At 47.4% G+C, this 15,965-nt stretch overlaps 1 protein-coding gene across 2 annotated transcripts in view; it reads right to left on the bottom strand.

Moving 5' to 3' along the window:
• The window catches only part of si:dkey-237i9.1 (SEC14-like protein 1), a 35,081-nt gene that overhangs the window by 6,979 nt on the left and 12,137 nt on the right, over window positions 1-15,965 (bottom strand). For both annotated transcript variants that reach the window (XM_008279804.1, XM_008279805.1), the window contains exons 3-15: window positions 10,527-10,676; window positions 9,432-9,563; window positions 7,874-8,002; window positions 7,225-7,495; window positions 6,242-6,351; window positions 5,232-5,421; window positions 4,649-4,737; window positions 4,409-4,479; window positions 2,724-2,895; window positions 2,229-2,363; window positions 1,997-2,131; window positions 397-648; window positions 87-265 (exon numbers count right to left, since the gene is read on the bottom strand). In XM_008279804.1, the coding sequence (XP_008278026.1) occupies window positions 87-265; window positions 397-648; window positions 1,997-2,131; window positions 2,229-2,363; window positions 2,724-2,895; window positions 4,409-4,479; window positions 4,649-4,737; window positions 5,232-5,421; window positions 6,242-6,351; window positions 7,225-7,495; window positions 7,874-8,002; window positions 9,432-9,563; window positions 10,527-10,676 (2,015 nt within the window). The remainder of the gene's footprint in view (window positions 1-86; window positions 266-396; window positions 649-1,996; window positions 2,132-2,228; window positions 2,364-2,723; window positions 2,896-4,408; window positions 4,480-4,648; window positions 4,738-5,231; window positions 5,422-6,241; window positions 6,352-7,224; window positions 7,496-7,873; window positions 8,003-9,431; window positions 9,564-10,526; window positions 10,677-15,965) is intronic.

The following is a 15,965-nucleotide window of genomic DNA, read 5'->3' as shown; positions in this document are numbered from 1 at the left end:
AAAGGTTTTCTGTCTTTTCATACGGTGGAGGTAAACTCCTGGTTCCAGCTGCATGTCTTGGGCTCGCGCTCGGCTCAGCGACCAACCTGAAGTCCTCGGAGCCCAGCACCTCGGTGTAGTACATGACTTTACACTTGTGGGAGGAGACCTGCAGCGTGGCCAGGACGTCGTCCACTCGGGGCAGGTTGGTGGCCGAGCAGGCCGGCATGTTGTGGAACTTCCACTGGAGGATGTAGAAGCCTGGCCACCGGGTGATATGGGAACCCTGAGGGAAGGAGTCATTCACAACGTTACAGTTTATTCCTTTACTCCACCAGAGAGCATCTGTCAGATCCGTCACTGGAGCCTGAACTCTGCGTTTGTAAGCAGGAGTTTCTGGCGACGGCGAGCCCTCACCTGCACGCTCTCGCCCTCCTTGCAGGTGAGCGGGGACTCCACCATGCTGTAGTCTTGGCCCAGCGTCCAGGACTTGTCGATGAGCTGCACGTTGTTGCCCCCCGGCGAGGTGATGCCGTGGGCCCCCAGCGGGTCTTTGCGCGGCGCCTGCGGGGCCCGTTTGGAGTGGTAGATGTTGAAGACAACGTCGCCTTTGCACACGTCGAAGTCCCACGTGATGACCGAGGAGGCGTCGATGATCTCGATCAGCAGCTGGTCGGAGGAAACAGAGGTTGAAGCAAACTCTGACAGGAGCCTGGAGAAATGTTTAAATCCTCCCGGAGCGAGAGACGAGATGAACTTTATCGTCCCGAAGGAGATTCGTCGCACAAACACCACAAATACACACTGAAGTACAAAACAGCCACACACGAGTCAACAAAGTGCTTCAAAGGGTTAAAGTGTGTTTGTCTTATTTTCTACAGTTAATCCTCTGAACCCCAAAACCTGCCATCATGGAAAACCACCAGAAATGTACCTTGAACTACTCGTGTTCAGCTCCCTGAGAAAAATAAACAACTAAAATCTAAGCTGTCTGAGAAGTGCTGCTGAGTTTTATCCCAGTAGAGCTCGACAGCTCTTCTGTTATTTTACTTTCTTTCATTGGGTTTTGTCTTTTATCGTATTTTACTGGGTCTTGTGGGGTTTTCTTTCAATCGTACGGCTCTTTGGTTCACTTTTAGTTGTTTGTTTAGTTTCCTGAGAAGAAAATGAACTCAGACGGAAGCTAAAAATCCAGATCTTTCATAGAAATCACTATTTTTTCAACAAACAATTTGCACAAGACGGACTAACTTTCTTTATAGCATGTAGAGCCGCTAGTATTTTCTTTTGTTTTTGTTTTTTAATGATTGTTAATTAACGGTTTCATGAAATGAAATGAAAAATACTTTATTTATTACAGAAGGGAAATTCAATTCATAATGAATAAAAGAGATTTTTCCAGTTCTCTCTCCCTTTAGTTCTGGTTGTTCTGTTTCTATAGAGCTGCAGGACTTTATGTTGTGATGAAAAATGAACCCACGGTGAGTAAAAACGACACGGAGCAAATAAAACGACCAGAAGCTGCTTGGAGTTCAGAGGGATGAGGGAAATATGCAGTAAGTCTGTGACTGCGGGGCTTCTGCGAGCTTCAAAAATGTTCTTTTTAAACCATTAAAACCAAAAATTCTGCATTAACTCCTTCTGCTAACGAGCCTCGGCTAAATGTGCTGGAAGAAGGAGAAAGCTGTGAACATCTGCGTGAGGTTGTGGATTCGCTGACATGAAATCAGACCTTCTCCGTGAGGCCGATTACGCGTGACGCTGCATCTGTTCCTCTGCTGTAACTTATATAATCGACTCTAGCAGCGTGTCACTGCAGCCAGATTGTGTTCTGTGATCCTCGTCTGGATTCAGAAGGAATGAACGCGTCGCAGCCACTAGATGGCAGAAGGTTCAACAGAACCTCCCTCCGAGGCTCGCTGCAGCTCTCTGAAGTCCTGGCCTACATATTCATGTGAAACCACCGCAGACTTCCATGTCTTCCTTCCCCCCTCTGGCGCCCTGAGCTCGGCCTCACCTCGTGTGGAGCTCCCTTGAAGATGCTGGCGCTCTGGTAGATGGTCTCGGTCCACAGGCGGACGTCCTCGTTCTCCAGCTCCTCGGCCGTGCGGTACATGGACTTGGGGACCAGGCCGCCCTCCGGTACCTCGCACTGCGGAGGAAACGCACGCGAGCGCGCACGGAACTGGGTCAGCGAGAGGAGTTCACGTCCGCAACAAAACCCGACCGTAACCTCGGAGCACACTCACCATGCACTCTCCTCCCAGGAAGTCGGGGATGATCTCCTTGTCGATGTAATCCACCAGACCTCCGGGACCCTGGTAGTCGTTGCCCGCGTAGATCAGGAACTTCTTGCGGGTGTTTTCATCGATGAACGGACTCACCTGAGGCCAGAGGCAGTTATTAACACACCAAATGGTAAAAATGTTGTTGTAATAAGGTTGTAATAAACATCACCCTGATGACGTAGCGGCGTTACAGCGTTAAACAGGAACATGCTGTTCGACAAAACTTGACTTGTGTATTACCCAGAGCAGCAGGTGTTAAATGTTAAATGACTCGGGGCAAAACACTTGAGGCTCACGGGGCTAACAGACAGCTAACATGTTTGTAGGCAGTCGATGCTAAACAGGAGAGACTTGGTGATCGTCAGTCGATGCTGCTGTAACATTAATATTTATGATTTGAGGGCGGACCTCACATTAAAAACACTGGCACCACATTGTCAGTAAGTGTCCCCTCACCAGCGTCCAAAGGACCGGGAAGACCCTGGGCGCCCTCAGGATGAGCAGCCGCCCCAGAGTCTCGGGGTAGTTGGCCTCCACCACCTCGATGATCCTCAGCAGCGCCTTGACTCCCGGCCGCCACAGGTGGCGCATGTTCAGCCCCTCCAGGTCCACCAGGCACGTCCAGCAGCTACGGGGGAGGAAGCCGGAGGATTAGCGCGCCGACAAAGTCACAAAGACGCACAACTGGGCTGCGGCCTCTTTCTGACCACTTAACACCCGTCACCCTGCGGCGGGGCTTAAGTGGTGAAGAAGGCTAATTCTGAATCCCTCCACATCCTCGTATCTGCTCCTGCCGAGCGCCGTGACGTGACGGCCATTCATAGCTCGCATGCCTTCCTGCACGGCTCCTCCTGTTGGAGGGCTGACAGATGACAGATACCATCTCCGCTGCCTCCCTCTCACGCCGTCCTATCTGAGCGAGCCTCCTGCATTCTTTCCATTCTGAGGGAGATAGCTCTCCTCCTGCTTCGTGTTCGTGTGCACCTGAGTCCGGCTACAGCAGCTGGACTGAAACCAAACCGGCTTTATTTTTGCTTAATTTCCACTTAATTGTGTTTCTATTCACGTGCGCCACATTTAAAGCTTGTGCTATACTTCTCTAGAGCTGCAAATGATGATTATATTCATCATTATTTGTTATGTACAGGTTTATTAGACCACCTCTAACTTGTTAAACACTGTATATTTTTATATTTACAGACTATCCAGCATCATGAAGGTGCTTTAATTCACACTCAGCTCTCCACGTTTTACCTTTTACAACAGGAATGAGGAATTTCAAACTGAATTCAGCCACTAAAGCCAATGTTTCTGTTCAAGGAATGCAAACAAATAACTATAATTTGACATCTTATTCAAGAAATAATAATGTGCTTTACTGTTTTTTCAGGTTTTTTTGTAAAACAGTACATTAGAAAATACATGGAAGACAATAATAATTATATTTCAGCATTAAAATGTCATTCTGGTGTATTACCCGTTACAGTAATTAGCAATGCTGTTAATTTAGAGATAAACCTGACACTGGGTGGTGGTCTAATACATTAGTTAAGTCCTGTATTTATTTATTTGTTATCATTATTTGTTGCTGATTCTCTCCGAGACCTCTGTTAGGTGCATCTATTCAGCTGTAAGTCTGGTTCTAACTAGAACAGAGCAAAGGAAACGAGTCTCTCCGTCGTGTAGATCAGCTGTGAGTATTATTCTGAAATTAAACTGCTGCAGAGAGACGAATAACAGGTTCGCCTGCTGGTAAATGTACATTCCTGCACACTGTAAATATTTCTATTACTGTTTTATAACTTCCTCATCACCTGGATGTTTGTTCGACTCGTCACACTCGCTGTCCACTGACTTGCAACACGTGCTTTCTATCCTCCTTTAAATATCCTGAACTCGTCAGCGTTTACTGCTGACGAGGCACCAAATCATCTCTACAAATTCCTCGTCTGTAAAAAGAAAACAAACCGACCTGTCAATAAAACTGATTGTGATTTAGTCGGATTTAGATTTCCTGCAAACATGTCGTCTCAGTGTGTACGTCGTTGGTGCTTAACGTGGTCAGGAAGGAAACTGTTTAAAACTTTCATTCCTGCCTAAATCAGATCATTTTTCCCGCCCTCTACTGATCCGTGCTTCACCTGATGGGCCGGCCGAACACCTTGGTGTTCTCCTCGCAGCGCCTCAGACCCTCTTCGTTGATGGACAGCACCTGAAACCACACGAGAACACGACTGTACATTTCTGACAGCTTTGTAAACAAACGGACTACTGATGCGACTGCACACATCCTGCTGCTGACACACTTCACACCGCACCAGAAGCCGTCCTGACCTACAAACGTCGCGACTCCACGTAAACATGGAAGTTGTGTTACGTACGTGTCTGAGCAGCGACTCCTCCCCGAGAGCGCGAACCAGCCCTTTGGTGTCCATCTGGCCCAGCCTCAGGATGTACAGCGGGCGGCCGTCTAGCAGAACAAAGCAAATATTGACACGATCCATTACGCTGTTTACGCTGCACAAGGCGGCACGTTAAGTGGAAACGTCTGCATTGTTCGCCATCTGCTCTGGTGCGAGGCGCTGTAAGGCTCAGTCCCCCTCGATCCTCGTACAGATCTCAAACTAAAAGATCAAACGATGTGGGGGGGAACATGAAGCCACATTTGATTTACACGGCCGTCCTCTTCTTCTAAATGGGAACCCAAAGTGCACGCCCAAATGAGGAATGTGAGTGTTTGTGTGAGGGGAACCGAGCAGCGCCAACAAATTGAATCGTTGTTTTATTTCAGAGAGCTGCGGTTTGTGAGGAACGATGGAAATGTGTGCACACAGTCCCATTATTTAAGTCACTGAGTGAGTCTAAGACAACAGCCTTCATGAAAGACCTGTATGCATACACGTGACCTTCCAGCGTGTTTACTTGCTCTGCTAGCTTCGGGCGTGGCCGCAGATACGATCCTACCTCTGTCGTGGTGGTGCCAGCCGCCGGTGTAGTAGTCCTGCAGCACCTGCGGGGAGCTCCAGGTCTCCAGCAGGTAGTCCACCTGGTGCTGCTTCCTCCAGGTCAGGGACTGGCACAAGATCTCCCGGGCCTTGTCCATGTTGAAGTCCCGGGCCCGCAAGAAACGCAGGATGTGCTCGTCTTTGGGGATCTGAGGGGGGGAGGCATTGAGCTGAAGTTAACACAACAAACAAAACATCACGGTTGATGTCGCTGCCAGCTGGTTAATTTAAAATCTGGTTAATTAATTTAACCCCCAACAACCATAAAAACTGACCATTTAGTGCTTTTTTCATTAAATTATTACATCCCTGCTTTTAAATGTCTCAGATCTGACTCCACATTGTTGTTTCCTTCAGAAGGTGCAGATCTTAACTCATTCCTTCGTCACTCGCTGCACCTCAGCACACCAGCTCACCCACAACGCTGCTCAAACGCCGTAAAGCGACTCTACGCTACACGACGGCAGGTTTGAACCAGAAAGTTCCAACCTGCAAGCGGACAGGATCGCTGCTTTTTTTAGTTTGTTACCAATAAAACCTCGAAAAATCTGATGTTTTTGTTTCTGAGAATGTCATCAGTACATCACAGTTTCAAGACAAACTGGTCAGCTGTAGTGTTTGCTGCTCATTTTGCTCATGATGTGACTTCTAGCACAATAAAAGACACAAGCTGAGCGCGACAGCAGGTTGAAAACTTGATATATTTAAAATCTACTGCGGCTCAAACGTTCCATACTTCAGGAGACTTTTTAAAAAGCAGTGAATTAGTACAAATAAAATGTTTGCACTGTTCACTTTAAACACTCTGAGGCGCGTCTATCACTGTGCACAGAAGTTAAATGCTCCTTTCGTTTTCCTTCTGTAACCTGTTGTTCTCGTTTGGTTGCACGTTCAGGTAATCTGAGAACAAACAAAACGGCGAACGTCCTCGTACGCGTCCTCGCACTCGGTCGATAAGCGGCCCGTTACCTTTCCCTTGTGCGTCTCCTGGAGCCATTTGCGAAGTCGGATCAGGCAGCTCTCCTGCAGCGGGGTCAGGTCGCCCAGGTAACGCTTGATGTAATCTGCATCCAGTTTATCTGCAACACGCGTAAAAACTCCCATCAACACTCAGACTGAACCACTGTGGTGACCTGGAATGTCCAATAAACCTTCAATGGAAATACAACTAGAAACACTTTTCATTTGTTTCTCTTTGCACAAAGTTTTCATCAGTTGTGTCAAATATAATCTCTTCTATAAAAGCTTGCAGGCAACACAAAGCTCTGAAGTCAATGAATAAATCTAAACATAAAGTCTTGTTTTAGTATTTTAACCCCTCTGTAGATTTGAAAGAATAAATCACCAAAATTACAGCATTTGTTAGACCCAGAATTTGTACCAACAGAAAGAATCATCAGGTTCAAAGACAAAAAATCCTTTATCATGAGTGCAAATAAAAAGTTTCCTTCGAACAATAACCGTCTAGAACCTGAGCTACAACAAAAGCTTCATATCCTTCAATTATTTTATAATAAATTCTCTTTTTTTTTGTATTGCAATACGATCTGGACGTTTGTCAGCACTATTCTCACAACCAATCTGTTGATTTATTTCAAGGAACTCAACTTCTGACTGATATAAACAAGAAACATGCACTTCTTGAAACAGTTCAGTTCAAGAACGGCAATAATTGAGAGCCTTTCAGTGAGATAATCAGAGAAATGAGTTCCACTTTCCCAAACCTCGTGTCAGTTTCTTCTATATGCAAACTCCATGTGCATTTAGGCAGCAATAAATAATCATCTTTTCTGGGTTTTTATCTCCTAGCAGGTTCATTTTGTTATTTTTTGTTGTGTTTGATTTGTACGAATGCAAAATAAGCTCAACTATGGATGTCTTTCGACACTTTAACTGCTTTTTGCAAGTAAAATAAGCATCTAAGCGTTTTCCGGTCGAGCGTAGGAGCAGACCTTCAGGTGTGCCGGCCAGGATCTCAGTCAGACTCTCTGTCTGGACAACGCTGGCGTCCTGCTTGGCGTCCGGTGAAGCGCCGTCTTTGGCGTCGGCGGCCGGCGGGATGGAAACGGCGGGCGTGACGGCGAGTTTGGGGAGAACCGGTGGGCTGGAGAGGCTGGTGGGTCTGGGCAGGGGCAGGGAGAGCGACGACGGGGTCCAGCGGGGCACGTGAGTGATGCCCTCGTCCTCCAGCTCCTTCAGGTAGTACTCGATGATCTCCTTTCCCTGTCAAGTGAAGAAACACATCATCTCTTCACGCGTGACCTTTTCAAAGCGAGCAAGGCGAAGGCCCGGCGTATTCAGGTAGGATTCATACCGCGCAAGGTAACGGCAACAGAGGAGGAGAAGAAATGAAACGCATCAAAACTGAGAGCAGATGACTCACTGGGTGCCCAGCTGAAGCCCCCTGTCCAGTCTGAGGGATTATACAAGCTTATTATGTAATTACAGCCTGAGATGAACTGACTCATGCTTCAAAAAACCATCAAACCTCGTACAATAGATTGATCTCGATTCTGCTCTGATTACATCACTGTGAACTTTTCCGTGCACGCTGAGGCGCCTCGGCAGCGATCACACGGAGCAGCGGCGACGGCGACGCACCTTTTTGATGCTGCTGGCGTACTGCTTCATGGCAATCTTCTCCACGTTGCTCTCAAAGCCGAAGAAGGACTTGATGTCCAGGCTGGCGGTCTGCTCGAAACACGTCCAGTCCTCGTTCTCCGGGTGGACCTGTGCCAAACACAAACACACACACTTTGTAGTATACTGTACACACACACACACGCATGCAAGAGGCAGGATGTTACTATGGCAACCACACACCCAGCTAGCTTCGCTGGGTGATGACGCACGCGAAGGAGTTCTCACGCTGTGTGCGCCGCGAGTGGGAGTGTGTGTGTCAGTCTGGCCGCCGCGTAAAATTAGCAGGTTTTATCCACACATGAACCAGAAACAGAACGCAAACACATGAACAAGGCAACGTGAGGAAATTTTAAAAAGAAAACATTAATGCAAAACTGAAGAAATGGTCAGGATCAGCTGGTCGGCATCCTGCACAATTATTTTATTTTATGTTCTGGATCTTTCTGCTCCTGTCACCTCTACAGCAGCAGCACGACCCGCTATGAGTAGAAAGGCTTAAAAAGCTCTTTTTGCTGTTTGACAATTCCATAAAAATAAAATAAAATTGAAGGTTACATTTCTTTAATTATTCATTAAAACCTGGAATCAACATCCGTCCATCATCTCTACACCTTAATCCTCACTAGGGTCATGGGGGGCTGGAGTCTATCCCAGCTGACTCAGGGTGAAGGTTCACCTGGACAGGTAACCAGTCTATCACAGGGCTACACTTAGAGACAGACAACCAAGCACACTCACATTCACACCTACGGACAATTTACAATCACCAATTAACCTCAGCATGTTTCTGGACTGTGGGAGGAAGCCGGAGAACCCGGAGAGAACCCACGCTGCACGGGGAGAACATGGAGACTCCACAGAAAGATCCCGGGCTGCTTTCTGTTGCACTGGTAGTTCAGTTACACTCGACTACCAACATACTCCAGCTTCAGCCGGGTCCTGCAGCTCGGCCTCACTGTGCCGTCCGTCCTGGTTACAGCTAGCGTAGCATGCTAACGCACACAATAAGAAGCAGCCTTGGACCTAAAATTAGCGCGCTAGTTGGTTGGAGGCTAATGCAACATGCTTGACCTCATTAACTCAGAGCTCATCCATTCATGACCGGGCAGATCCGTGGTCAGGGCTGAGCGTGAGCAGCGAAGACGCGGGGTGAGAGACAAGGCGAGAAGCGCTGCTTTCAGATCAGTGTTTGTGAGCGTTCAGCCAGAATGCAGAGGGCTGAATAATGCAGGATGGGCAGAGATAACTAGCAACGGAGCTGGTCTAAACATGGCTCTCTCTGCAGGGAGGCAGTGGACAGATTAAAGCAGGAACAAACAGTGACATGGGTGTGCTGGCGGCAGCTGAACGACAGCTTTACAAAACGTTTGCTCATTTCTCTGCATTCGTAGCCGACTAAATGGGTCGAGCATGTCACAAACAGCTGGGGTCGGGGTTTGATTTCTCTTGCGCTAAAACCTGAGCTAAGAATATACACGGTCCAGCAGTACGAGCTGCTCCTAGGCTTCCTACTGACCGAGTAGCAGCAGGTCTCGTGGATGATGACCCTGTTGGAGAAGGTCTCATTGTGGGACTCGATGTGCAGCGTCCTCTCCTTTCGGTTCAGCTTGTTTTTCTGGATGAAGTAGACGTAGTCCACGCCGGCAATCTGAGGACGAAACACAACAAGTCACGTTACAGGAAACGAAACCGACATGAGACACAAACGACAGGGAAAACTGTGGATTTTCAACTTTCCAGCAATCAGTGAAACTAATCGTGTGTTACTGAAACAACCAAAACTAAGCTACAATCAGAATATTTCATCAATGTCTCCTTTTAAAACTGCTTTCTCAAACCAGATCCTGTCAAAACAATAAAGTACAACCTGCTCTCTTTAGCTCAACCATGAAGCCTTCAGTGACTCAGCTGTGACCGACACACAAAAATGTCGGGACTTTTCAGCTGCACTGCAGGTTGTTTACACTGAGCTGATAGGAGACGTGCAGGAAAACAAACTAAAAATGAAAGTAGTGAATTATCTGCAGCGTTTAGAGCCACCAGTGTTCTAGTATCAGTGACACCTGTGGGCCTTTGTACGTGTTGATCCCAAGTTTCTTCCAATTATTATCAGTCAAATACTTAAAGAGTTTCACTTTGTCTTTTTAAGATTTAAAGCTTTAGGGCTTTGTTACGCTGCACAGAAGAGATTTTCCGACTGAACAACAACAGCTTCTGTTTGCTTTTCACTGCAGGAACTCGGTGTAGGCACAAGGTGGTGCGACAGAATGACAGAACCTGACCTCTGATCGGTCTTTACGTTCTTTCTGTTTCCATTGCAGCGTAGAATCCGACAGCTCTGACGTTAATTCTGACATAGCTACCCGACAGAACTAGTTCTAAGAGCACGTAGGGAACTCTACTTGTGCAGCACATGCAGAAAAACTGAAATGCCGTTTCTCAGCATCCAACAGTGCACAAAAAAGAAAAATATACATAAAGTGTCCAGTAGAAGCGTCTACACCCTGGCGTAGCTTCTTTTTTCTGCTCCTAAGTTTCTGCAGTGAAAAACGGCTTCATCGAGGACCGTTCTTATGATGCGCATTAGCTGAAGGTCTGAAGTAGGAGATACCCTTTTGAGGAGGCGTGGAGCGTCGACGTCCAGAGCACAGCGGCGCTCGATCTTGTGGGTGGCGCCGTCCTCGCTGGTCTCCTCGTCCACCACATCGCTCGCCACAAACATGGGGATGAGGTGGCAGGTGGGGAAGCGGCGCTCGTAGGCCTGAAACACAGAAAGAGGAACTCAGTTGGCCTTCAATGCTCTCGTTCACAGACTGGGAAAGATATCTTTGGGTTTCGAGTTTCGTTCCAGAGAACGAGGCAGGAAAAAAAAACGGCGATTCCCTGAACGCTGTTGTCATCGCTGTGCATGACAGCAAACATGATATCTGTGTTTGAGCTTCATTAGAGCAGAATACACCTTATTGTACGCTGCCTTTGGCTGACGGAGGCAAACATGTTCCATCTCTTTTCTTTCTTTAAACCAGGAATGCAGATTTTTGTTTTTTTACTTAATGAGAAAATGTTCAGCTGCAGGGAGTTACGTAACTTATTTAAACTGCTTCCTTAACATCTTGTTTAGGTCTCAAGGATTTTCAGCACGCTGCCCGTGTCCGTCTCAGTGAACATTACTTAAAGGCTCGGGATGAATTCGGTTACAATGGGTCTTGTATTGCCGGCTTAGAGGAAAAAAATCCATCTGAAAACACTTCACGTATTCTTCAAGAATAGAGGCACTGAGCTGCGAGGGTCTGGAGAATTTAAATAGGTGGGCAGAGGGGAGCTCTGTGCCGTGAACGGCCAAACAAAAAGCTGCTTCAGCTTCGCACCGGTTTCCAAACCTCTCACTCTGAGCCACGTCGGAGGATGGCCAAAAAAAAAAAAAGAAACCTCCACTGAAACACTCTTTAATTGCTTTCCAACAAAGGGCTCTGCACACAATGGCAGGCTGAGCGGCCGCGAGCGTCTCCAAAATATGTGTACTCATGAAGGCAAAACACGAGCAGAGGTCAGTCGGCTGTTATGCAACTTGCAGCAGCACCCGTTTCTTCCCTTTCTATCGCCACCATTCTCCTATCTTGGATCGCGTCGGTGCGGTTGCATAAGTAGCACGTATAAACAGCAGACTGGGAGTCATCGGGGAGTTGAGTGATTTTCACGATAAAGTAAGCTGGAAATGTCTGGAGTTAGTCATAACACCGAGCTAGTCATGTATCCTCCCAACAAGGTATTTCCTCTTTCAGAGGAACTCCATCCTGACGTTTAACTCTCTGGTACATTAATGAAAGCATGTATGAAGATGTTCGAGGTTGAAAAGGCAAAGAAACGACATGAAGAAAGACAAAGCAAAGCACAAGGATGTGGGGAATGTGGTGGCACAATCCTATCAGCTGCAAGTTTGTCATTTAATCAGCGGGGACATAGAACTGACATGTGCCGATGGAGCAGATATACGGAGGCTGCTTCGGAGTAACCGGGCACGGGCGGGGATTTAAATCTGAAAGTGACGGACCGTTTGAGGTCAAGTGAAAGAGCAAGCACGGGACTTGTGGGGTCGGCTGAGTTGGCGTCAGCTGAATCTCCTCCATAAAAGAAGCTGTGTTCTGCGACGCGTCGGACAACCCGTACATCTCTAAAAACCGTGAAAACAGAAGATCAGTGTGAAATCCGACGGAGCCCAAAATTCAACAAAGACGAACAGAAAGCTCAAACAAAGTGCTTCAGGGCGAGTCTGGCCGCTCCGTCTTGGTAGGACGCCCGAGCAGCTCTAAAAACACCAGGTCTCTGTCTGAATGAACGAGGACAAAACTGTAATTTCTTGTCATGTGCAGCTCATTTTCTTGTCGCTGTGCTCAGAAAAAGTTGATTTCTACATCTAGTTTGGACAAAAGTGCCTTGTTCAAAGCGTTTTCAGACAAAGGAAGGAGTACACGTGTAGGTTTAGACTGTTCAGTATGTGGAGCAGCAGCAGACTGGGCGGTCAGTGGGGTTCAGCAGCTCCTGGCATACCGCTGCCAGGGCTGCAGATCCACTCAGCTGCCCACTGTCAACTGACCGAGTGAATGCTGAGCTCTGTTTTTCAGGCCCGACGCTCTGGAACACTGGGCGTACGGCTTTGTCCTGCCGTCAGCACAACGGCGCTGACGGTAAACATCGGTTTGGCCCGTTTAAAAACAACCGTATGTCGACAACAAACCCGACCACAAAACGCCACGCGCCTCCAAAAGCACCGCTGCTTGTTTTCTGCCCGACAAAAGGCTCACAAAAGTTTACCCTGCGACAGACAGCAAACTACTAAGAGGAACAAAACTGAACAAACTGCCTGTGGGGCTCTGAAAATAGCCAGACTGTATTAGTATCAAAAACAGGAAAGAGGGAGGTCATGATAGCAGGTTATTCCTGAAAACGGGGGGATGTGAGGGAACGCTGCTCGCCTACAGTGCTGCTGGAAAACAACAACAAAAAATGGCCACATCTGACTGGCTAACGCTCTGGAGCATTAAATCAGTGTTGTATTGAAAACTCTCAACATGATGGTGGAATTTAAATGTGAAACAACTGCAGGATTAAAGTTTGGGAATTAGTTATTAAAACACAATATTTGGCAAATCCCTCTGGTACCACATATGGAGCTAAAGATGGCGGCGAAGTGGAAAACTATACCAAACATGTTCCATCACTCAGCATAATTTCAATCCAAACATGAGGATCTCACCTACATTCACCTCCTCTGGCGTACAAAACCTCCGGCGGTCATGTTATGAAGTGTTCTGCAGACACGACTTAAAAATACACAGCAAGTGTGCCAACACCGAGTACATATTCAGGTCATTTGGTATTTATCCAGATAATTACTTAAGTCTACGCTGACCTACAATTTACTGCTGGCAAACTGCGTGGAAGTGTGTAACACTCGCACTATTCTGTCAAGACATCTTTTCACTATCATCTGCTCCTCCCTGCTGTTGAAGAGTCGGAGAGCTTTTTGTTGAATACGCTGAACTCAGCAATAAATAACGTATGAAAACACAACTGTTCTCAATATAAAAGCGATCAATAAGGTGTACACTTGACACCCGCGCTACTCCATTCACCAGACGTCCATGTCAGTGTGCCGTAAGCAGCCGGTTAGCAAAGCGCTCCGTGGTCATTCAGTGGAATATCGAGGAGGCACCGATGACACATGAACCCACATCGACATGGCAACCAAGCTCCACCTCGGTAAACATTCATCTGTCCGTTACCGCAACTCTTTCCTGGAATGCATTAACACACACACACAATAGACAGAAGAAGAAGAAAAACCTAACAAACCAAAAAGCTTTCAAGTTTCCAGATTAGCTCAAACACCAAGCCGGCTACAACATCATCCCCCGGTCTCCATGGTGACGGGTTATGTTCGGACACACCTCAGCTGGCCAAGCTGTGAGTAACGGCGTCTGGAATTTGGCTGGAGACTTTATGTGCTTTCCAGGGGCGACCGAGAGAAAATACAAAAACAATACACGGTTACTTAATTCCTTCCTGCATGCACAGAAACCAGTTTCCCCCGTTGGGCAAAAAGCAATCTGTGGACAAGGGCACTGGGATGAAAAATAAGATCTGCTCTGCTCAGGAAGGGAGACTCAGGATATCCAGGAGCTCCGAGGGGATACACAATCCCCTTTAAGGCTACAAAGGGCTGCACGGTGCATGTATACGTGGGTAACCGAGCAAGAAAACAAGAGGCGCTGGCAGGCGGCCCAGCTATTATCTGGCCTCAAGTTATGGCACAAAAAAAACACACAAGAATGTAAGCATAGCTGCACGCACAGTCCAAACACATCCAGGACGCAGAGCTCTTAAGTTGATAGTCAACTGATTAGCCAGTTATGAAAATAATTTAATTGCTTACGGCATTATGGGAGGAGAAGGGTCAAATCTGGTGAGTCTGTTTTACATGAGGGATGTTACGAGTCGATATACCAGAACTACTGACGAACACGGCACAGACGGGTTGATCTGCCATGTTGGTTGTCCGGTGCTGATCTGATCCGATGTGCGAGCTGCAAAACTTCAGTGAGTTAAAACTGCTTGGAGGGTTACGCAACACCAGTCAACACAACTTTATATAAATCAATCCGGAAACTATTCAATCCAAACAACAACAAAAACGAGTGGGTGTGAGTTACTATTAGGCGTGGTGCAAGCTGACCCAGTTTTGCTCCTAAGATGTGAGCGGGAATGCAGCCTGGAACAGTCGCTTTGACAGTTATGGAGAGTCGTATTGTTCAGCCGCAACATTTCCAAAGTACAACACAAAATAGTTGTGAAGTAGGAGACTCCCTCGCCCAAAGGCAGAGCTGTCCAAACACCTCTGATGCAACGTTCCTGTTCATTTACAGCTGTTCCTCAGAAGAACAGGGACATTCAAGTCGCAGCAGGCATGAACCAACTCGGCCTTAAACGTTCTGATGTTATCACGTTGTGCGCAGCTTTCACATGAACTTCAGCTCAAGGACAAAACAACACCCAGAGCTACTCGGTTGTTGAAAAGCGTCCTGCCCGATCCACTTCTCAGATAAAGCTATTTGCTCATCTAGTCAGTCCTGAAAGCGAGACAAGGGTCAATCTGCAACGGCTCAGACAGAAAAAAGTCCTCGGCCTGCAGGTCTCCCAGGACCGACGCTAGCGAGAGAACACTTCCAACTTCCTCGGCAGCGGCGTCACATTTCTGGAGCTTATGAAAATGGTTGTGTAATCGAGACGCCAGCCGCCGAGAGGTCAGCCTCGGCTATTTTTAACGGCCGGCTGGGAAAATGGGAACATTTTGGTCGGGGGCACTTTTGAGATTAAGATGCTTGATGAGGACAGCTTAGACATGATGTCAAAACACACCAGCAAACACTGAACACAGAAGCTGGGACGCAGCGGCCTCAGGAAACTCATGAGAACACGACGTTGTTAAAGAAACACTCGGACGTATTCTATTCATAGGTGCGTTCCGGTTTATACGTAGAAAACTGTTCCTTTGTTTCCTGTTATAGCAAACAGGGCAGGATGACTTACACGGAGAACATAATAAAAATCCTAGCCTGTGTCACTCTGTGCTTCCTGAGACACTGAAACTTTCCAATCTCTTCAGTAACTGATAATAAAGGCTGCTATCAACAGGCCACAACACTGGGAGCGCTGCGACATTTCAGGCTTTCTCTGAATCTGCTCTCGGGTGTTTCCTCTGAAAGGAACCAATACATATTGTGTAACTAATGCACACCACCCTTGACGTAAGACACAAACAAAACCCGGCTTTCAGAGAGCGCCATTTGCAGAGGGGGGTGACGTCAGTTGGCCTGTGTTTGGTGGTAAAAATCATTACCACCCACCACCTCAGGCTGCCCTGGGCCTCGACCTGTCCGGGATGTCAATCAGGGGATCGCATCGCTAGGCACTGGACCGGTCGCACATTCGTAGTGTTGTTGAGCATCGCCCGCCGTGTGCATGCAACCAACTAACTGACGGGTTGTGTTTG

This window comes from Stegastes partitus, unplaced genomic scaffold (assembly GCF_000690725.1).
Source record: "Stegastes partitus isolate 25-593 unplaced genomic scaffold, Stegastes_partitus-1.0.2 Scaffold170, whole genome shotgun sequence".
NCBI lineage: Eukaryota > Metazoa > Chordata > Actinopteri > Pomacentridae > Stegastes > Stegastes partitus.
This window is presented reverse-complemented; position numbering and strand designations above follow the sequence as displayed.